Source organism: Micropterus dolomieu, linkage group LG22 (assembly GCF_021292245.1).
Source record: "Micropterus dolomieu isolate WLL.071019.BEF.003 ecotype Adirondacks linkage group LG22, ASM2129224v1, whole genome shotgun sequence".
Taxonomy (NCBI): domain Eukaryota; kingdom Metazoa; phylum Chordata; class Actinopteri; order Centrarchiformes; family Centrarchidae; genus Micropterus; species Micropterus dolomieu.
This window is the reverse complement of record NC_060171.1, coordinates 33,515,673-33,539,404: the sequence shown is the minus strand read 5'-3', so window position 1 is coordinate 33,539,404 and position 23,732 is coordinate 33,515,673. Positions and strand designations below refer to the sequence as shown.

The window sequence follows — 23,732 nt, the reverse complement described above, 5'->3', positions numbered from 1 at the left end:
AACCAGCATAGTGGACCCTTTTGTAACTAGATTGCGGCAAAAAATTATTACTATTGTATGGTTTTGCTCACAGCCAAACACGCAAGCAACAAACTGAAAGAAAGAAGAGAAGCCTTTTATTTTCCATGTGTCTGCACCATAAACTGTATAAAAAGTCCATGCTGATTTTAACAGCCCTTCCACCTTCAGCTGCGCTCTCAGGCATGTTCGTCACTGTTGCATGTTTATCACCGCAAGCTTGGCTTTCCGTTGGTCTCATCTTCTGGTATCATTTAAACACTCCTCTGTACATTTTTATTTGCTGTTCACATCACCCATCACTGATTGATCGCTGCGTTCCATCACATCAATTAAACACTTTTGTGGCGATCAGCTGATTTTACTGACGGAGCCTCCGACTGCAGCTGCGATTGCTTCAGGTGTCGTTGGTTTGGTTCGGCTGGACGTGCAGCCTCTTTTCTTCCGTTTGAGAGTCTTAAGTGTAGTTTAATGACTTGTTTAAACGGACTCCTTACTTGTTTTATACTTGTGACTTTCTTTTTGGAGGACTCCCCAATAAAGGAAAAGGCACTCGGAGATCTTTCAATTCAGTACACTGATCGAAAGTTTTCAAAATAATTTTTCCCGTTGTTTACTTTCAACACACGTATCAAAAATTACCATAAATTCATTTCCCACAACTTATTTGGTCACTAAACTATTTAACTCCTCCTCCCTCATTCAAATATATAAAGAAACTCCTTCGTATAATACTACCCGTGAGGATGAAGTAATTAGGATGAGGAGCGATCTGATACAATTTCCCAATACTTTTATGTAACAGTTACTTGAAACAAGAAAAAAGTAAAATAGATAGCCTTGGTTTGAATACTCTATTCGGTATCACTTTAAGGGTACTGGTTTTGGTAGTGGTTTCCAGTATTCCTGTGATTTGGTACTGGCATCGTAAAATTTTAAACAATACCCAGCCCTAATAAATAGGCTCCTGAGACTATCAAAGCTGTGTCTGCCTCCTCTTTCCAGCAGATAGACAGACTGACAGTAACTGCTCATGGCTGCTCAGCTCTGACTACCAGCACCCAGGCCACGCACACAGCTATGCATGTTTCACTGGGACGTTATGGTCAGTCAGTTACTCTTTCACGCTTCACAAAATCTTCTGCAGGAATTCAATTGTGATTTACATGTGATTAGTAGAAAATTTATCATCATCAATGATGTGGCACAACAACAGGAAAACATTAGGAATAGTTAAAAAAAATGATTATGATTGCTCATTGGACTCTTCAATGTTGAGGGGGGGGGGATCATTAAAAAAAATAAAAAAAATAAAAAAAAAATACTAACACTATACAATCGAAACTTCAATATGTTAAAAACTGGTCTGACTTCTTTCTAGGTTGGAGGCTCAGCAGGATTACTACTGTGTATCCCTGACATTGTGGGTTCAAAGGTCTGACAGGCTCATTGCTCTTATAGACCTTTCTCACGGTGGACCTTTTGACTTGACAAACAGCTGTGACTAATGTAATAATCTCTCAGTTCCGGTGTCCTTGTATCAATATTGTCATAAGTTGCTATGAAAAATAAATAAGACCTATTGTCTTGCAAGTAAATGGTGGGTGGGGCTGTGCTGTCAGTGCAGCTGGGAGCGCTTAATGCTCCCTGCACTACAGCTTCTCTTTCCTCAGAGAGACTGTCCATACTCACATTCCTCTTCATCCACTCACCTACACCACTGACATCACTGATCACCAGTGTTGGACAGTAACACGTTACTCGGTAACGGTAGTGTAGTGTAACAGATTACCATTTCCAAAACAGTTATATTATTACAGTTACTAACCCAAGTCAGGCTGCATTACTGCACATACAATCTTTAACTGAACGGCAGTGTCACAATCTAAGATGCAAAGAACATTGTGGTTTGTTGTAAACTTTGTGCGACCAGCAAAAAGCTTTCAACTGCAAACAATTCTACATCAAATGTATTGAAGCATCTGCGACGTGAAAACTTATAGAAAGAAACTATGGCGTTAAACATTTTAGGTTTTGTAAAAGCACTGATTACTGCTCTTTTCTCCTCCAGCCAGCAGTGTTAAGAAACGTTAAGTTTAAAAAAAATAAAACACACACATACTCCTTGCAGCCGTTACAAATATGCTTGGTTGAAAAGTCCAGAGAGATGGCTTTGTTTTGGGGAGGTAGTGACAGTAATATAGTCACATAACGAGTACCGTAACTAGTTACTTTTCCACCCATTAATAAGTAATTTGCCCAACGCTGATCACCACTAGGGTTGGGAACCAAGATAGAAAAAAATGATTTTAATTCTCCTTATTGATTCCTAACCGTGTTAACCCTGTATTGTTGCAAATACAGGCTACATTTCTTCAAGGCAGGGCTCCAGACTGTGACCAAATGCTTGCATTTTGCGATAATTTTTTTTAGACAGTGAGTATTTTTTTTTTTTTACAGCTACTCACACATGTGCAACCTACAGAGCCCCCCCCCAAGTCCCGTAAGATTATATTTTTTTTATCTTATGAACACAAGATATTAGGTTGTTATTATCTTGCAGTCAATATTGACGAGCAGCTCTGTACATCGCGCTAACGTGCATATGTTAATATACTGTAGCTATCCTTATAAGCTAGGCTACTTACATGTTTGCTAATAACTTATTTGAAGGGTGTCTCAGAGTTTGACAGCGTCAACATGCATACAAAGAACTGCAAAGTAGCACATCTCCATAGGCAATTGTCAGAACACCAGCAACAATCCTTCAATCAGCGCATGATCATGTTTTGATTAATTGGGCTATTCACAGCACCTCTGTTGTCAATGCATTTGAGAGAGCGCGTGCAGCTCTACAAGGAATTAAGATTTTACCATTTCAAAAAGTAAAAATATATATATATATTAAATCAATTTGTGGCAGTCAGTGTTGATAGTGCAGCGGTTCACCACAAAATAAATCAATGTATGGAAAACACTACTATCTTATTGAAATTGTATTTGTCCACCACATGATTACACACAGAAGACAAAACATGCTTAAACTGTAAAACACAGAATTCGGGAAAATTTTAACAGAACACACGGAATCTGGTGAAAAAGTAAAATGATACCTGGCACAAATTTAAACAGATTTCAGAAGGCCCTAACAGTCCTCCACACACACACACAAAAAAAAATAAATAAAATAAAATCACATCAGGGAATCAACGAGAAACAGAATTTAATTGAAAAATGTCTAATGATACCCAAGCCTAATCACTACATCCTCTGTGTCTCCTCCTTTATTTACTACGAAAAAGTCACCCCATTATCTCTGACGGATTACAGTGATTTGTCCATCAGGGCTATTTTTGTTGTCTGAATGCTCGCTAATGCCAGACTTTTGAATAAACTTGGCAGGAAAATTACTTACTTGCCAGCTACATGGGCATTCTCAATGAAGGTCAGGGCAGCCTCCAGGCCTTTAAGCTGAGCCACAGCATTAGAGTCAGTGACAAACTTCTTTATCAGTCCCAGGTACTTCCCCCACTCTGGACTCTTCTCATCTCCTATCCTCTGGAACAACTTGAGAGCTTCTTCATAACCATTCAGACGGGCTTTCCACACCTGAAGAAGAGAAAGAGTCAGAGAGAAACTGGTAAAGAACAGAAACTGAAAGAGGTATACAAAGTTAAAATCAACTGGGGTTTGTTAAACCCTTCCAGTCCAGCTTCTTTTTTCCCCTGTAAGAGAGAGAACCAAACTAGATGTAAGTGAACACATTCCTTAATAGTTCCTAGTTAGAAAAAGGATGTCTGTATCAAGGTGTGTTCACACTGAAAACGAATCCAGCGTTTCACGCCACTTGATTACATACAAAGTCAATGCAAAGATGCGAGTTTGCTCCAGGTGGTGCGGAAGCCTATCAGCCTATCAGGACCAGGCAGAGCGGGGGAGTGAAATGCTGCTGCTAAAGTACGGGGAAGTGTAGAAGAAAGAGCCTGGAGCAGCGCTGCTGCTGATCTGAACTCCATTCAGAAAAACAAACATTTAAAAAGTTGTTGTCCTGCTGACAGACCTGACAAAGCATGAGTTCATATGTTTAACAAATCATGCATCATATTATTATTATTATTATTTCGGCATCACTTTGATCCATTTATTGATATTAAATCAAATGTAAAATAAATGTTTACTTTGGGTTCATACAGCTGTAGAAGAGGTTGTGTTTATTCACTTTATTGGGTTGTGTGTGAAGTCTTTGGCATTTGTCCAGTGTTTGCACTTTCCGAGGAAAGTGTTGAGAGGATTAAATTTGCATTGTATGTGAACACACCATAAGGGACACTTAGACAGGTGAACAAGTCTTAAACCTACATTCTTCATAGTAGTCACCAGGGGGCGACTCTACAGGCTGCAAAAAGAAGTCAGATTTTATGTAAGAGTAAGAGAGAATGACCCTCCTTCTCATTTATTACCTCAGTAAATCATGAGTTTATGGTCTACAGCATGATGTTTATTCTAAAATGATGGTCCCATTTAGAGGAAAATAGATGATAAAGCAGGGGATGCATTAGGGCGTGGCTACCTTGTGATTGACAAGTCACTACCATGGCGACCCGTCAGGTGTAGCAATGCATATGCACCCCAGCTCTGCCCTCTTGCCTAAATACGGTAACGTGACCTTCTGCATGCATTCATTAATACTGAGACTGAACAGCAGCAGCGAGGTCCCTACTGTATTGTCATTCATGCTTTAATTATCACGATTTTATTTTAAACTTCAAATCCATTCTCGGTGTGTGGAAGATGCTCGAAAAGTTGTATAAGTTGGCACATACATCAGAAGTGGTGAAAACAGACATCTGATCCAAACTTTGCATGTTTTGATGGGAGTCCCAGCCTGAAGACATCTAAGACATCTGCATGCCAATATTCAGTCATAGCAAAACCATTTTATTAAAGTTTGAGTAAAGGCCAAAACCATATCCTGTAAATTACCAAGGAGTAGAAGGTATATGGGGTGGGTGAGATATGACAAACAGCTCTTGTCATTCTTTGACTAAAGGGAAGTCTTTTTAAACTGCAGAGAACATAGAGGACAAATATCAGTCACCTTGTGTTCACATTTCTGGTCGATGGGAAGCTTCATCCATTCGCTATCGTCCCCCATGGCTGCCACGCGGGGGCGGGTGGGCTTCCCCAAAAAGGTACTCAACTGGAAAAAAAAAAAACAAACAAAAAAAAAAACAAAACAACAGCATTAGCGACTTTCCTTCATGACATTCATCTGTGGTTTACTGACGCACCTGAAAATCATCACAGAAATTTTACTATCAGCAGAGCACTGCTTAAAAACAAAAATCATTAATTAGCTTTTCAGCTTCATTCACAGCTCTGCTGGGGACATTCATCAACACTTGGACTGAACCGTAGCAAACTATACTCCCAATAATTGAGATAAACAAATACACACAAAGGCCCTGCATTTAGTGCCATTTCCAAATTTAGAGAGGGTGCAACATAATACATCATCCACACAAATATCGTGCTGCTGTAAACAAATAAGATCCATTCACCTATCGGCAGTATGTAATCTAGATCAGCGGTTTTCAAACTTTTTCCCAATGGATACAAAAGAATATTAGAACATGGGCAGATTCCTTTTTTCAGAAAACAAACATGGGGGATTTTTACCAGAGCCCAATCAATAATGGATTTTTGAAGCAGACACAACTGCTTAATAACAAATGGCTCAGTTCCTGCTACAGTCTCTGCAATCTCAAGTCCTGTAAGAGTTATTCAAAGATTCTTTATTGTCGGAGTCCAAATCGTCTAAAGTAATTTCTTAAGTTGCAGCATCAGTCACCCACTCCCAGTCACGCACTTACTTCCATTTGAAAGCGAAAGCATGCGATTGTCTAATGCACAGACAGGAAGGGGTTCATATTTCATATTGATCCATACCAGTCTAGTAAACAGGCTAAAGACATCCACATCTCTGCAAAATAATGTCTTGCAGGCAGTCTTACACATAAGCAATGCAAACTAACCCGGGAAACAGCCGAGACACATTTCTATTATGAGCAAGCATGGTCAAAACTAATAACTCTTCAACGACGTGTCCACTCGTCACACATCTTAGGATTTATCAATAGGCTTGGGCGGTCTCAGTATACCAGGGAATTTAGAAATCCCGTCGGTATGACTCAATACTGTGAAAATACAGACACTCCTCTTTCTATTAAACTGAAATGGAGATGCTGTATTGAGCTGGTCCGTGTACGCCCTCAACGTAGGCGGGCAGTGCCGCGAGAAACTGCCTGACGTCATCTTGGGATAATTCTACAGGACAAGTAAACAGAAAAAGGCCTCTGCTCCTGTTTAATAGAGTACTTTGGGTTTAGTCCTGGGCCCAGTTGTTCAAAAAGTTAATCTGGATCAGAATGAAATCCCATGTTTGGCTATCCCCGATCACGTACCCCTCTTTACTTTTGTGCCAGTTTTTCAAAGCAACATTAGATTGGATCGCCCTGCTCCAGATACTTTTCAGGATTACCAAGTCTGGATTTCTCTAAATGGGACTACATATCCTAACTCTGCTAATTATATAAAGACCAACAGGTAGAACAGCCAGCGTGGGGTCACTTTTATTTGAAGAGACAGAAAATGTACAGTAAAAGAACAAACATTTCCTTTTATTTTCTATTTCTTTAAAACAGTCAGACCCGCCCACCTCATCTGAAACACAAAAATCCCAAAGATAAAACAAATAATACTTATTCACAGAAACACTGGATATTTTGAGCATGTGTTGTCCAATAGTTCAAATAAAGATCATTCAGAGAGCAGCTTTGAGCTTTTAGGCGGCGATCTCAGAATGAGGGACAGACAGGACCTGCAACAGACTACTACAGACTACTTTTCAATGCCAGTGATAAGTGACTATTGAAAATAAATGCATTAATTTTGTTTGTTACTGACATCCATTTGGGGGGGATTATTTATTTTTTAGGGATTATTTATTTTTTACAAATCAAGTGCAAAATATAAATACATTTTTATATTGGCTACTATATGATAAAATGTTGTATAAAATTTCAAGTTTTATGACATTTTGTTTCTGAAATCCACCCTGAATCCACCCTTCTGTTAGGATCAGGATAAACCTGATTTTTTGGATCAAAGGGATCCCAATCGTACTAAAATGTTTTGAACTCCACAAACTGAAGGATTGGATTAGGCGATCTGATCAGTTTTCAGAATCCTTTATTTCTTTTGAACAACCCATTTTCAAGATTTGATCCAATCTGATAGCCGAACTCCGATCAGATTACTTTTGAACAACTGGGCCCTGATGATAAAGGGTTCTCATCAGGTGGGACGTCTCATCTCTCCTCCGTTCTCCTTCCTGTTACACAAAAAACGGTCTCAGCACGCCACCTTAAAAGGACACTTCACTTCCTAAAATGCACCTCGAGGAGCGAGGAGGCTTGCTGTGCGCGAGGATACACCGGTGTTTCCACAGCCATGACGTATTAAAGAGGCGACACACAGCTGGAATATACAAACCACGGCAAGAGCAGGACTCTGCAGGGTTCCTTTTGTATTCAGAAGTTATATTCGTTTTTTTAAAAATGATCCGCTATTCACCCTTTGTGTAGCGCCCGAGGCTCTGTTCCAACTTCATCGCTAATGACATTTCACCTTGACATTACTGATGTTTTTATTGTTGAATACAGGCTAGTGATGGACTGATCGCAGTAATCCACAGCTTGGGTTGACCGGGTCATAAAAATTTATTGACTGATTAACAGCAGGTGGGTGAAAAGTCTCCCAATTCATAGTTTTCAGTCACGTGACATGTGCGGTGACCTGGAGGGCAAAACAATGGACGAACATAGCGGCTCACACCGCGACTCCCCCGTAGAGACGCCGCAAAAGCAGTCAAATTTTATTTGGATTACCTTTCAACTTAAGAAAAAGAAAGATATGAACACAAACTGCAAGTGTTGGGCATATCTGATCCATATAACATTACAGCATCCTCTGCCGCATTTCTACCGTTAAAAAACCGCCAGGTCCCTGTAGTTTTTAGTTTTGCTGCTTAAGTGTCCCACAACATTTGCTGTGACTTTACTGCGCATATGGAAACGTTTAACTGAGTGACAGCAGTCTCTCTAATCAAATCATACATCGGTACAACACACAATAAAGTGTACAGTGAGCGGAATTTCGTTGTTGCTGTCAAGGTCACTCATTTAAAATTTCTTTCATTCATTCTCTTCTATAAACCGCGTCTGACCCAAACAGCTGATCTCCAGCGGTGTACTACACTGTACAGCCAAGTTGCACTTGTGTAGGAATGCGAAGTTCTAAAGTTGAGAAAATGTAGCTCCAGAGGAAATGGCTTTTTGGCAGCAAGGGAAAGTCGCTGAAAATATTCTATTCTTTTAATACATAACAGAGCTTCATTTCCCCCAACAGATGACACTTTGAAACAAGGAAAAGGTGGCTCCTCACAGAGCACAAGTAAATGCTGATCCTGCTGCAAAAGCCAATCACCTTGCCAAAAGACGTGAAAGGCTCTTCATGTCAGATGAGGTTTCTACACTGAAATAAAATAAAACACCAAGTTCCGTTGACCGGCATGCTTGTTATTCCACTGCCAATTTCTTCTAACAGTGGCCTCGTGTAGCTTAACTGCTTGTGTCAATTGGTGAAGCAGTAATGTGGAATAAAATGTTATATTTCAGTGTAATTACATGTTTTTAAACAATTTACATAAATTAGCCATAAGGTATTCATCCATCCATTCATCGTCAACCGCTTATCCTGTGTACAGGGTCGCGGGTAAGTTATTCATAATATTGCAAAATGCATAAAAATTTTATTTAGAGATTCTCTTAATGAAAAGTGTAAACTATTCTGAGTAATGCTAATATTTCTCACACTTTGCATTTTCATGCACATTGAGGTTTAACTTTAGTAAAAAATAAAATTTTAAAAGTGCAAGTGTCATTTTAAAGACATGAAACCATCATAAATACAAAATGTACATTTTAACAATCCTGAAGCATGCTTTTAAAGCAAGTTTTTGAATTGCTCATCTAGCCAACCCCTACTCACGGACCCCTAGTTCAGAGAGGTTTACTGAACTGTAATAATCTGAATCAGCTTTATAGTGTACACATAAATCAATAAAATAGGACACATTTACATTAGATTGCAATAGTTTACCCAAAACCACATATGACAACCTGCCACACAGCTATCACAAGAGTCATACGTCAATATATCACTCAGCTGTAACGTTAACGCCATTTAGAAGTTGTGTTTCACATGCATGACATGAGAGAGGAAGCAGCAAACCGCCAGAATCTGACACAGTGTTACCTGCATACAAGAATGAACACACGAGGACTTTAAATATCACTGAATTAAGACAAACTAAAAACTTGAAATTTTGAGAAACCACACTAGGACAGCTGTGCACAGTCCCTGCACACCATACGTTCCTCTCACAGTAACCTTAACAGTATGGTTATGTTACTCTGCGTGCATTCTCAAACTAACTTAACGTCAGACTGCACCCTGAAACACAGCCACTCATAATCAATTAACGTTAGGTCGGCAACCGTTTCCAAGCTGTAGTATCACTTAACGTTATCCATTTCATCGACTGTCCCCAGTGTTGTTTTCAGTTTGCTTAGGCGATGTGGTCAGCATCTTAACTAACTTAGCAGTGGTTAGTTGTTATCTGGGCAGACTGATCGGCATTAACCAGCTAACTTAGCAACTACAGTAACAGTTGCTATGTTAGCACGTCAACCCGCTCATTCTGGTTAAAGCCGCTTCAGCAAAAATACAAGCAGCTCGCACTGACGACCAATATGTAGCTTGTTAGCATTTGTGCTATAAACGTATTAGGTCCTGCAAATGTTCATATTTAAACCTTATTGTTTCATTACTAGCGGTCCGTAGCGTTAGCCGCCTTAGAAACAAGGCTACGAGCTAACCTTTCATCCGCGCCAACACAGACAGGCCTAACAACGCAGTTCTCAGCGACAGCTGCAGAAACACAACAACCTAGCCTGCTAGCCCAGGCCCAAATAACGTCACGAGTTTTAACTAAAATAAGAAAATAATTGTATGTCGTTAGAATACCTGTTTGCGTCTTTAGGAGACAATGCGATGCTGGCTGTCCAGTTAGATGGGGAGGATAATGGGATCACTACGGACGAGCCAAGCTGAGCTTTATACAAGCGTTGCCAGTACCATCCAGGAGACGAAACACAACATCCGGTTCGAAAATAAAACTGGAGTTGAAGTTGTCTCTTAGTACAAATGATCGCGTAAACGAACATATTTTGAGTATTGATAAACATCTTTAGTAAGCTAAAATAGCAAAATACAGTTTTGTTTATTTGTATATATTTCTGTGCAATTGAGCCATGTTCCATCATAGACAGACATGTCTTATTTTAAAAAACAAATGAATACCAGTTTCCGGTCCTTTCGCTGCTGCTTATGTCCAACTTGTTGCAGCTTTTTGAAATGCCTCCAAGGGCGGGGAGACAGAGGAGGGGCGGAGACACATGGTGCAAGATTGAGTGCTCATTGAATAAAGTTATGTTATTCAGACTACATATACACATTGATGAAAGAGGAAAGATCAGCACACGTCACAGAACGTTAGGTTCACGTCTCTTCCTCGATATAGCCAGGGCCTACAGAGAGGGCTCTCTCAAGGGCTCTGGTTACAGTAAGCGCGAGAGAGATAGAGCGCGATGCCACACAAATAGGACACCCTGAAAACCTGGAACAATCTGATTCTCGCTCCTTCACATCGCGTCCTGTTACGAGGACGAGGTTTAAACATTTTACTCATTAGCGAAAGTTTAATGGTTTTCCTTGGCACTGATTGGTTGCATTTGAACTATGGCCCGCCCCAAGGTATGACATTCCTTTGCTGATTGGACGATCACGTATATCACATATCCCTGGAAAATGTTTGATTGGCTGCTCTGAAACTAATTCCTCCCCGTAACTATGAAAATATTTTCATTATTGGTCCATAGCATGTATTGACTTCACACCTAAGTGATATGACTGGCTTTAGATTATTCTTCTAATTCCATATTTATATCACTTCATTATTTATGTAACGTATTTGTAAGGTCTGTCATGTAGTCCAGACAGTAAAAAACTAAAATTGGGTTCTGAACTACTGACACATCTGGAGCCACTGTAAACACAGTGTTGAAAAGACCACCATATTCTGTAAAATCTGTTGGACAATTCTTAACTTAAATGTAGCGGCACACTCAAGTACAGAAAACCATTTTAGTTTTTTGAATGCCATTGTAAACAGGCTTACATTCCACGTTCTCTACCAACAATTCTAAATGGTGATTGCTCTCTATGCCGAGCAGGCATCTCCTACAAAACAGAATAAAGTGTGCCTTTGAGAGTACTGTAGTTCTTATCTTGCAAGCACAGACTCACAGACAGAGACATGAGATGTCACAGTCTTATTTTAATTCTCTCTGAAGTCCAGAAACAACTAAGCTTAAATGTAACAGACATGTTACTGAAATAGTAATAATAAGCCTAAAACACAAACACAGCATTTAAATGACAAATAACACAAGCTAATGAACCTTCAACTTAAGGTTATTATTTCCTAATTATAATGATGATTATTATTATGGAAAACAACAGAGGAACTATTCTATGTTGTGTTGTTCGGGGATTTAATTAATGTAACTCACAACATCCGGCTGTTTCCCAGAAGCCAACAGTGCTATGGTAGCTAGCAAAAGCCCACGGCTACAGAAATGAAATGATTAAGTGTAACATACGCAGCTAGACAGTTCTCCGAGTATAGCTACATAACCTTACGTTTTAAATGTATTAATGTTCGTTTCAACGAAGGACGCACACAATGAACCGTTTTAATTCCACCGCTCCCGTTGACGAATATCTCGGTAGGTTGTGTTAGCTGTGCAGTTTAGCTCTTTAGCTAACTCATATTTGTGCTCATTTTAATTATACAATCGTGAGATATCTATCTGTCTCATTCAAAATCAGCGCATTGCCAATCACGTTCTTGAAACTGTCAGCTAACTGATACAGTTGTGTCTTTATATCCGTGCTTGTGTTAATTTTTGTTCCAGCGGACAGCAATGTGTTGTTTTACCTGAATGATGCCGTGACCCAGCTGCTGGAACATAAAGAGGAATACATCCAGTTTGGGGTGATACGCTACTTTGCTGAATAGTATGTTACACTCGACACACACACATGTACAGTTACAGGGAGGGATCTCCTGTAGGCCTGAACAGCTGACATGGGAAAACATTTTTAAATTACATACGTCCACAAAGGTGAAATGGACAGAACATAATGAAACTGGAGATTCACTACAAATTAACATGTATTTGCATGTTGCAAAGCGCAAACCCCCCATAAACAGGTTGTCCAATGGTAGGTCTACAGTGTATAGCCATATTTATTCTATTACCATTGTCGTGGCTTGTTTCCAAACGTATCCCAAACCAGTGCTAATATATGCTAATGTGTAACAATACATGTTTGCACATCTGATCACACTTCTGTGGTCTTCTGAAATGTTCAAATAATGAAATAGATGATCAAATATACAGTTCATGCTTACTGTATATGTGTAAATGTGATGCAAAAAGCCAGTGATACACATTCATCTTTACCACTTTTGTTCTGAATGTACAGCATGTAGCTGATGTAATCTAAACAGTGGAACATCTCTACAAAACTAGATCACATTTCTATTTCAGGACTGTCCATGCTAACTAAGATCATTGATGGAAGTAAATGCAATTTAGTGCATCTTGTGTATCATTTTTATCTAACTGATTACATGGATTTTGAGATGGGGTAGAATTTACTTGTTTTTCAATGTGTGTGTGTGTGTGTGTGTGTGTGTGTGTGTGTGTGTGTGTAGTTTCAGCAGTGTGAAGAACAGTAACCACATCCTCTTTAGAGAGTATAGCTATATCAGGGCCACTCCTCATAATAGAGTCTCCTTCATCAGAGTCTTCTGGAGATGCTTCAGACAGATCGGCAAGAGTGGAGGTGAGTGCGAGCCAGAAATAATCAGAATAGTACCTTTTCTCTTTTGATGATGGTTACATGGTGAAAGTAATTGAATAAATGCACTTTCTTTGTATAAGGCTAGGTATGTATTATAACATAAGACTCGTATCGGAAGTCCTGAACTGACTGTTTAAGTGAATTAATGATAGGAATACACAGTAGTGTACTGTCATCAGTTGCCAAATATGTATTAATTGACTTGCAAACCCCACCATTGCTTTTAAATCAGTGGTTCATTGATGTGTATTCTGTAACTAAAGTTAGTTTTATGGCTTATTGTACTCCAGACTTACTGTCCGTGCTGGAGTTCCGGTCTCTACTGCAGTTATTGTGTCCAGACTTCCCCATGGAGTTGGTGCAGAATGCAGCCAGGTCAGTATACTGCCATACCACAGACAACACACTACACCCTTCCCCTTTTTTATTATTCACATTTCCCAATATAAACAGTCTACATCAGGGGTTTTCAAAGTCTGAGACTGCGGACCTCCCCTCAGACAAAGCTTGGGAAACACCCCCCCTCCTCTCTTCCAAAGCTTTAACCGTGAGTTTAACTGGTCTTTTACCAAGTTCATTCTCCGTTTCGCTTTGATTGACAGGTGCATTTAAATCCACGTTACTCATTTTGATAATGATTTAGGCAAGCTGCCGAAAGCTTTATTTTAGAATTGAAGCATGATTTACCTGTATCCTAATTGTGAGAAGTCCAATCTGTTCCACGCAGCTTAAAACAATTCCAAAACAATCCAACCGTTATTCTTTGGTGTTGCTTTAGCCTACTTTCATTTATCAGCGTCCAGTTTCTCTTGTTGGCATTCACTGAGTGGAATCAGCTGGAGCGCTGTGCTTCTGCCTTCCCAACATCGGCGTGATCCGTCCATTGAAGCAGAGTAATGGTGCAAAAAATCAGGTCTGCCACGGCATGCGGTTAACACTTTATGTTGTGCAGAATAAAATTATTTACAAAACACTGCTGCTTGCATAATGACGTAAACGGAGCTCGTACATATGCAAAAAACAGTAAACATGATGCTAACGGAAGGACATGACAAAATCCATCACCAAGATACACACATGCATGGTTGAAAAACTGTGTGGCTTCCCCAGATCGTAATTCCCTCTCGCTTTTCACCTGTGACTTCCTCATATAGCCACTGTTAACACTTTGATTCCCTGCCCATGCCCCCTGGTGTGCAGGTGGAAGAGTGTCACCCCTATACAACTTACCACTAACACACAACATATAGCACACATCGAAATTGGCTACAACAACCACTTTATTATCCTGTCCCAGTTCTCATTATTGACCTATATTACATAAAAAAAAAAACAGATAATATTGGAACCAATTCCTCCAGCTGCTGTGGAAAGATGATGACCCAGTCCTCCCTGCTGTGTGAGGTGTTCTAAAATATCTTCCCTATAGCTTCCATTTAAATTCTCTCCAGCTTTTAAAGCAAGTTTCTTGATGTGATTCAGAACAGATGTCGCCACAGAGATTTTGTTTCCAAATTGTGCCTCCCACTTTTGTTTCTTGTAAAAGTAGTCATGTGATTCCATTGAATTGAGAAACTTTTATTGGTTTCCCCATGTTTGTTCAGTAATGGTCTAATTTGTAGATACCTAAAGAAATCAGAGGCCAAACTCCTCCTCCTTCTTCTAGGTGCTGTGTATAGATATCTTGCCCAGTCAGGTGTGGATTTGATTGTTGTTGCTTTCTGTATTTCTCTCTAGATGTGCACAGTGTTTTTGTCCATATATTTGCCTTGCATGATCTTAAGGGTGTAATTGAGAATGGTATTTGTCCAATTTGATGTCACAGTGTCCAACCATCTAGTAATCCATGCTACCAAAGGTTTTAATTGTGCTGCCCAAAAATATAAGTTTAGGTTTGGTAGAGTCCTCTACCTCACCTGAAGAGTTGTAGAGTTTTAAATCGTATTCTGAGCCTTCTACCCTGCAAAACAAAGCAAGATATCAAGCAGTTCAACATAAAGAATATTGATTTTAGTATCGGAAAAGGGAGCAGTTGGAATATTTAGAGCAATACTTGCTGTCTGGGACATCGCACAGTTCATGCCTGTACTTTTATCTAAGATGATGCTTGTGATATGCTGGCTTTACCTGTGTTACCGTGTCCTGATTTTTGTTCTGAAACGTATTTGGTTTCTTAAACTAATTTAGCCTGGCTCGTAGCTGCTAATCCCCACACGTAGTTTTAGCAGTCCAGTGCTGGACAGAGACACATAGCTGATAACCAGCGGTCCGGGCTGCTCTGCTGATGAAGAACGGTAGAGAGGCTTTGCGCTGGCTCTCATGCTGTAAACAGGAACTTCAGCAGAGAAGCGAGCATTGAATAGGTTGAAAGTTAGTTGGGCTCAAAGATTACGTTAAGTGTAACATTTTTATTTACATTCATAACTCACTACTTGGAATACAGAAACAGTGCGTGTCTGTTGCAGTGTTGTAAAAATGTAATATTATTTCTTGGTCATTGTGTGCAGAATCTTCTCCCTCTGACCTTCACATTTATCAGGCAATATTTTTACATTTGTTTTCATGTTGCATACATCACCACTGGGCTGATCTGGTTGACAGTAGACTGATCTTGTTTTTCTCTTACTCTCCTATAGAATTGCTCTGATGGACGACGCCATAGATTGTCTGATGTCTTTTTCTGATTTTCTTTATGCCTTCCAGCTGCAGTTCTACTACCAAGGTACAATAGAAACTACTGTTTCTGTGTTAGCGATAAGCATTAGTTTCCTATTATTTCTCAAAACGAAGAAGATGTACTTTATTAATCCCACAAGGCAAAATATTGTTGGTAATATACACACAAGTTTGAAACACACACAGACAGGACCCATATCTGCAACACTCGGGGAGATGTCAGAGTGAGGGGGCTGCCACTCACAGTGCAGTTAGGGGTTCAGGGGCTTGCTCAAGGCCACCTTCGGCAGTGCCCAGAAGGTGAACTTGCACCTCCCCAGCTACCAGTCCACACTCCGCAACTCTGCAGCTGGTCCGAGCTGGATTCAAACCGCCGACCCTCCAGTTCCCAGCCTAATCCTTATGGACTGAGCTACTGCCGCCCCGATTGAACCAAGTTTTAAAGAGTAACTTTAAAGGGACAATTTGATGCTCTCTAGTTGGATTCCTATACCAATATTTTGAGTGGAGGCTGTTAAAGACTGATATGTTCTGCTTATGTTTAATAAGACCTAACTTTCAATATGGACTGATTGAATATTTAGTCATTATGGGGTAAAACTATCTGATTGTTGAGTCAAATTGTTTTAGGATGAGAAGCTTTGCTCACCTTAGGACAGAGAGAAAATGTGACTCTGTTTAGGAAACGTCTTGTAAACCATACTGGAATGATCTCTGTGGTCAGATATCTGATATGAAAATAATTACTAACTAGCAGTAGTGAGGGGGGAATCATTATATCCGAAGTGGACCCCATGGAGTTAAATTTAATTTTGGATGAACGGTAAGGTTAGCAGTCAAAACCCATTTCCAGCTACTCTTTGTCCCCTGTTTCTGTAGAGTTCCTGGACAGCGTGCTGGTGATCTACCACGATCTGTTATCAGGGAAGAGTCCTAACACTGTGATTGTCCCCACGTCCACCTCCATTGAGCAGCTCCCCTCTGTGACTGCAGAGGACAACGACAAGGAGGAGCAGCAGCAGGACGGGGTGGAGCCGTCCACCCTGGCTCAGTGTATAGACGCCCTCTGTGACAGGTTCAAACACAGGTGAAACACATAAACCATATGGCCCTCACTCACTGGGATCAGACACCCACAAGATACAAGAAACCAAATAACTGCCAGAAAATGGAAGTCGAGAGAGACAATGTACAATATATGGCAACGACACACTCTCAAATAATAAATTAATAATTATCAGAATTTCAGTAAACATAATGTAGACTTGTATAGTAAATTACTATTAATTCTAATATATCAGAAGGTGTTAAAACTCATTCTCTGATCTACAATTCTTAGAACAAGTATATTTTTATAAAAAAGTTTTACAAATGAAATAAATTATTTTCTACATGTTTACTAAAGTCATGTATTCGGCCCTAAATGCAAAAAATCTTATCTGTATGTACAGTGTAGCTTTATTTGCTACTGTCACGGTCGTGCTCGTCTCACGCACACGTTGAATTGACTTGAATTTTCTGTAGCCTACGCGACGCGCAGCACAAAAAGAAGATGGATGAGAGACTGATCCTCGCCGTGATTTCCTTCAAATATAGGTGTTCTCTGAACAGTTACCGGGACATTAACAGGAGGGTGTTTGTATGACTAGATTGATCAGCTATATGAATAATATATATAATATAATATAATAATATAGCCTATCAACTAACGTTACTTATAGTTTTACTTTAAGTTAGGCTAAGTAGGAATACAGTAGCGCACAGAAGCCGTTGCCGTGGTTACTATAGAGCGCCTTCTGATTACTCGCGGAGCGCTTGTCTCCGTGTCTGTTGACATGAGAAGCGCAGAGCGACCCTGCGGGGCCAGGCGACTACGCAGGCGGAGTGTCGATTCCCGCGTGAAAAGACCGTTACTCTCTGGGTGTACAGCTGCTTGCACACTGCTCAGACAGCTCCCCGGTAACACCAACATTCCAGAGTTGGCAGTAGCTGGTTTCACTCTTTAGAATGTTTTCTTATTTAAGTCACAAGGTCAAGGCTGCAATCACCTTTTTGGCAAGTGGAAACTACTTGTTACTGGGTGTATTGGCCCTTTAAATGTATTTCAACAGGCTGAAAGGACTGGGTGAGCTATAATCAGCCGTAACTCAAATGTAACGCTCATGACTAAAATCAGTTTATTTTGAGAAACTCATAGTCACAAGTAGTGAGGTAGAATCGTTCTTTTGGCAAGTGTAAAACTGAATTGGCGCTGTGTTGGCCATTTAAATGTATTGCAACTTGTAATAAGGACTGATTGAGCAATACCCTGTCTTTTTGGCAATACTACAGCAATACTACAAACTCCATATTTCAACTGGTAAAAACGTGGATTGGTTGGCACAGAGCAACTGGCATATTGTTAATGGCTGCCCCCCCCCCCCCCCCCCCCCCCCCCCCCCCCCCCCGACTCGCACTCCGAGAGAGAATGGGGGAGACAGGAGAAGGTCTGGCTGCCTGGGAGCAGGAGGATATGTCAGCAATGTCTTCATAATAACATTTAGCTATCTAAACTATAAATAATCAAGCTGTAAAACGGCATTCAGAAAAAACCACACTGCAATCTGTAAATTCTGCAGTGGAACCTTACGGAGACGGCTGGCAACAGGTTACTAAGTTTTATTGCTACTTAGAAAAATTGCTTAAAGAAAGGTAAGCTATGTGTACGTGACGTTAGCAGAGTTATCAAGCTTATTTATGTATACACTCTCAAGGCACTAGTTTCAGTTGCTGTTCCTGGTTCCTTGTCGGTTATTTGCCACCAGCCAGGTGCACCAGCTACCTAATTTAGTTAACATATTGCGTAAAGTAGCAAATGCAGATAGTTGACTATCTGAGGACTGGGCATGTGGTGACAACGTGCCTTTAAATTTGAAAGAAATAACAATTTGACATTTATCGTGTTAATTATCTACTTCGAATGATATGGCATTATTTATCGTGATAACATGTTTGGCCATATCGCTCAGCTCTGTTGTTAAGGGGATGGTAAACATGGGAAAGGAGTGTTAAATAACCATGTTTAAATTGATTTCAGCTCTTAGTGTTTGTATGTGGGTGTTTTTAATGGGAATGTGGATTTTTCAGATCAATTTGAGAAGTACCTATGATCTCGTTCCACATTTTATTGTGTGTCATGTAATGTGGGGAACTGGTCTTGGTCTTGACTCGGTTTCAGCCCCTAAAAGTCTTGGACTTGTCTCGGTCTCGATAAACTCTGGTGTTGACTTGGTCTTGGTTTGGGCGGTCTTGACTACAAGTGTACAAATGTACTGTACAGTATGCTGCCAAAGGCTCCATAAATCCACCTGGGTGTCTGCTGTGTACAGTGGTGATGAGATGACTAGAAGTTTAGTGAGGATGAATAAAATTTAATTAAATGTTATGATGATAATGAGAATTATTTTAATATGAAAAGAAATTTCCTCTGGGGTGGTAAAATGTCAAGAAGTGGCCCTGATCTCATCCACAGTATGCAGCAGCTGAACACAAACAGGAGTAGTGTTGTGTGTGTTTTAGCTGACTTAAGCTTTTTGTGTCTGTGTGCAGTCATCCCCCCAGGTCCTGTATGAGGGAAGCACTGGAACAGACGGACAAAGTCTCTTACTACAGCTTCCTAATGAGCCTGGCTAAACATGAGACAGTCAACCAAACTATTGGTAAGTTTAACATTAAACATTACCCTACTGCTGCTAATACTACTAATGCAACTACTACTGCTACCACATACAAAATGTTGTTAAAATTAGATATGTTCTCATATTTGCAATAATTCTCTGTAGATAAGATGGCAGATTGAAAGGATGTGCATGAGTGAGCACTGCACTAGAGCCTGTCTGTCTAAAGTCATACTGAACTTTTTATTTTATTTATTTTTGTTTATTTGACAGGGACAATGCACAAGATATGTATTGTACCAAACATAGCTAAAAAGTAATTCTCAACTGCAGTCCCTGGGCAGGGGCTAGTAGTGCGCAGGTTATTACGATAAAAGATAAATAATAAATCCAAACCTTGGCTTTAATAAAAATCAAATCAAACCACATGTAACAAACTAAGACTCAAATTAACAAACTCTCCCAAAACAATAATAAACCCCCATATAAAACATAACATCAGGAATCCCTGTGCAAAAATATACCACCCATCAGTACAAGATATTAACCAAGCAAGCACTACCATTACTGGCCACATTCAGTGCCTCACAGCTCAATACCTGATTGTCCTTCAACAGTATTTTCACACTACCTTTAAAATATTTACAAGTACTACATTCTATGACACTCAGTGGTCATTTAATGACATTAGAATGTGTTGAAAAGAACATGTAATCTACAAAACAAAAGATTTGAAACTGAACTGAGCATTAATCCTACAGAGCTTTAAGAGTATGTTTTTTGAAATGCTTGCTTGAACAGTCTTACTGTGTGCTAAACAATGGCAGGTGAATTCACAATGGAAAAGAGATTCATAGCAATTGAGGACAGCAAAAAAGAAGTCTCCTCAAATCTCCAAAGAATAGAAAAGAAAATTGACACTGCTATGACAGCACAGATGTTGCGATGCAACAAAGACTGAGTAAAGCCAAAGTGCGCAGAAACTTGTATGTATATGGCCTTCCTAAAAATGTAAGTAGACTACAGGTGCATCTCAGAAAAATATAATATCGTTGAAAAGTTAATTAGCTGACAGGAGTGGCCCCCGGCGTGGTCTTCTGCTGCTGTAGCCCATCTGATTCAAGGTTCGACGTGTTGTCCGTTCAGAGATGGTGTTCTGCATACTTTGGTTGTAACGAGTGGTTATTTGAGTTACTGTTGCCTTTCTGTCATCTCAAACCAGTCTGCCCATTCTACTCTGACCTCGGTCATCAACGAAACATTTTCGCCCACACAACTGCCAATCACAGGATATTTTCTTTTTTTCAGACCATTCTCTGTAAACCCTAGAGATGGTTGTGCGTGAAAATCCCAGTAGATCAGCAGTTTCTGAAATACTCAGAACAGCCCGTCTGGCACCAACAACCATGCCACGTTCAAAGTCACTTACATCTCCTTTCTTCCCCAGTTAATGCCATTGACCAGTGACAATGGGAAAGATCTGGAGTTTGTCCCCGGGGCACTGCATAGTGGCACTCCCTTGAGAGATGAGTTAAATGCAGAGAATGAATTTCACTACATGTATGTGTATATGACAATAAAGTACCTTTACCTAATTACCTGGTTACCTAACTACCTAATTGACTCGCAAACTGATTCGCAAGGCCAGTGACACTGGGGGGGTGAAGCTGGACACTCTTGTCTGTGGTGTCAGAGAAGAGGATAATGTCTAAGCTACATGTTATCTTGGACAAGGTCTTCCACCCACTCCATGATGTGCTGCTTACGCACAGGGGCACTTTCAGTGCAAGACTCATCCCCCCCAAACTCTATAACTCCTCCCTTTAAGTGGTTGACACATGGGGGGCCCTTAGTTAGTTATTAAACTGGACCTTATTATCTGTTTATGTGCGATATTATCTGTTTTAATGATTAATGTGCGATAATCTCTGCTGCTATTCTGCTGCTATTTATTCACTAGTACTGTTCTACCATAACAATTTTTTTAAACCGTAACAATTTTTTAATAATGTAAATATTGTACATACCTACACTCGTTTTATATTTTTCTTTAAGAGCATAATTATAAAATACATATTTATGTATTTGATGCAGTGGTTAGCACTGTCGCCTCACAGCAAGAAGGTCGTGGGTTCGAACCCCGGTCGTCCCAGGCTTTTCTGTGTGGAGTTTGCATGTTCTCCCCGCGTCTGCGTGGGTTCTCTCCGGGGGGTCCGGCTTCCTCCCACCATCCAAAGACATGCAGCCTAGGTTGATTGGTGACTGTGATTGTGAGCGTGAGTGGTTGTTGTCGTCTATGTGTGGCCCTGCTATGGTTTGGCGACCTGTCAAGGTTGTACCCTGCCTTTCGCCCGATGGCAGCTGGGCTTGGCTCCAGTCCCCCGCGACCCTGTACACAGGATAAGCGGTTGACGATGGATGGATGGATATTTATGTATTCTTTATTCTACCTACTTTCTATTATTATTTTTAATCCTTATGCCTTGATAAGTGTGCAACTGTGACAAAAGAATTTCCCCCTTGGGGCTCAATAAAGTATTTCTGATTCTGATACATGTTCTAACAATTCCTGAGACTCCATACAAGATTATTCACAGACTGCAGGTAACCCCTAGCCATTTGAAGTAAATATAACGTGCTCTCCATAATGTATGAAATGTACAGGTGTACAGGTACATTCTTAGAATGGCACTGTATGCTGCACGCCTCACAACAAAATGATTGAATAGTCTGAAAGAGCCTCCTCTTTCAGGTTGTTTAATCATTTTTGTAAAATTCCTTGTACGCAGATGACCTTCTGCTCTATGTTTCGAATCCAGCATCCTCCCTTCCTGTTATCTTAAACATCCTAGATCAGTTAAAGAGACTTGGTTACAAACTTAACCTTGGGAAAAGCGAATACCTTTCCATTAACTCACTTGCCGAGGGGCTCCCCCAGTTCCTCTTCCCCTTTGAGAAGGTTCCTAGATATATGGAATCTTCATATCCAAATCGGCTACTGAGCTCTGTTAAAAATTTTCGCTCACTAAAAATGGTGGTACTACTGCATTTTTTAAATGCTGTTCAACACATTCCAATATTCATCATTAAGTCTTTCTTCTCCACAGTTGATCAAATGATTTACTCATCTTTATGGTGTAATAGACGTGCACATATTAGAAAATTAATCCTTCAACGGCCCAGATCTGAAGGTGGCCTGGCACTGACAAATATTTGTTTGTACTACTGAGCCTGCAATATCAACAAATGTCTTTTTTAGAACACTAAAATGGCACCAGATGAACAACCTCAATGGGCTCTGATGGAAACAGCCTCTTCTCACTTCTCACTTTGATTGGTAGTTTGCTCCCAGTTACCGATCTCAGTTAAGGCAGTTGCTCACAATCCAACTGTAACCAATACTTTAAAAATCTGGAAGTAGTTCAGGAAACAGTTTGGTCTGCACACCCCACCCGGCCCATCACCTGCGTTTCGTACCCACCTATTTCTACCCTACCCATCTATTCCTACCCTCCTGTTCAGATCCAGTTTTTCGGGCTTGGTCACACAAGGGCCTCCAGTCCATTAATGGCATGTACTCTAAAGGTGTCTTTACCTCGTTTGCGGACTTATCAGTGAAATTAAACTTGCCAAATACTCCTCTATTCCACTTCTTTCAAATTTGGCTTTTTGTACAAAATCGATTCCCCCACTTTCCTAACCACCCCCCAGATTCTGTAATAGATTCCATCTTGACACTTGACACCAACAAAAAGGGGCTCTTCTTAGTTATGTATAATCTCATTTTTAAAATAAACCCAGCATGTTTGGATTCTCTAATGGCTGTCTGGGACCAGGACCTCAGGATTACCATGTCAGACGAGCAATGAAGACGCATACTAGACCTTGTACATAACTCCTCGATATGTGCCAGGCACAACCTGCTGCAATGTAAGATTTTGAACAGAGCCCACTTCACTAATACAAAATTAGCTAAGATTTTTCCAGACAGAAGTGATTTAATGTAACCGATGTAAACTATCACCTGACTATCTGCACATTTTCTGGTCATGTCCCCAATTACGTACATTTTGGTAATCTCTGGGCTGTGCGATAAGACTAATCTCATATAGGTCATTTCATATCCCAATAATGATGCATATCCTGATATAGAACATTTTTTGTAAATTGAATTAACTATTATGAACTCGTGATTTTTCTTTGCATCATAAAAGTGGGATAAGCTATTCCGGAGAAATCCAACACCAGGACAAATACCATGATACA

The 23,732-nt window shown here is 40.2% G+C and overlaps 2 protein-coding genes across 4 annotated transcripts in view; one reads left to right on the top strand and one right to left on the bottom strand.

The window, feature by feature from the left end:
• Positions 1-10,304, bottom strand: part of ckap5 (cytoskeleton associated protein 5) — a 38,117-nt gene extending 27,813 nt beyond the window's left edge. For both annotated transcript variants that reach the window (XM_046036931.1, XM_046036932.1), the window contains exons 1-3: positions 10,168-10,304; positions 5,117-5,218; positions 3,434-3,627 (exon numbers count right to left, since the gene is read on the bottom strand). In XM_046036931.1, coding sequence (XP_045892887.1) covers positions 3,434-3,627; positions 5,117-5,173 — 251 coding nt within the window. In that variant the 5' untranslated portion in view covers positions 5,174-5,218; positions 10,168-10,304. The remainder of the gene's footprint in view (positions 1-3,433; positions 3,628-5,116; positions 5,219-10,167) is intronic.
• Positions 10,305-11,787: 1,483 nt separating this feature from the next.
• Positions 11,788-23,732, top strand: part of cstpp1 (centriolar satellite-associated tubulin polyglutamylase complex regulator 1) — a 15,909-nt gene continuing 3,964 nt past the window's right edge. For both annotated transcript variants that reach the window (XM_046038606.1, XM_046038605.1), the window contains exons 1-7: positions 11,788-11,990; positions 12,180-12,282; positions 12,986-13,116; positions 13,425-13,509; positions 15,771-15,856; positions 16,690-16,897; positions 19,399-19,508. In XM_046038606.1, coding sequence (XP_045894562.1) covers positions 11,948-11,990; positions 12,180-12,282; positions 12,986-13,116; positions 13,425-13,509; positions 15,771-15,856; positions 16,690-16,897; positions 19,399-19,508 — 766 coding nt within the window. In that variant the 5' untranslated portion in view covers positions 11,788-11,947. The remainder of the gene's footprint in view (positions 11,991-12,179; positions 12,283-12,985; positions 13,117-13,424; positions 13,510-15,770; positions 15,857-16,689; positions 16,898-19,398; positions 19,509-23,732) is intronic.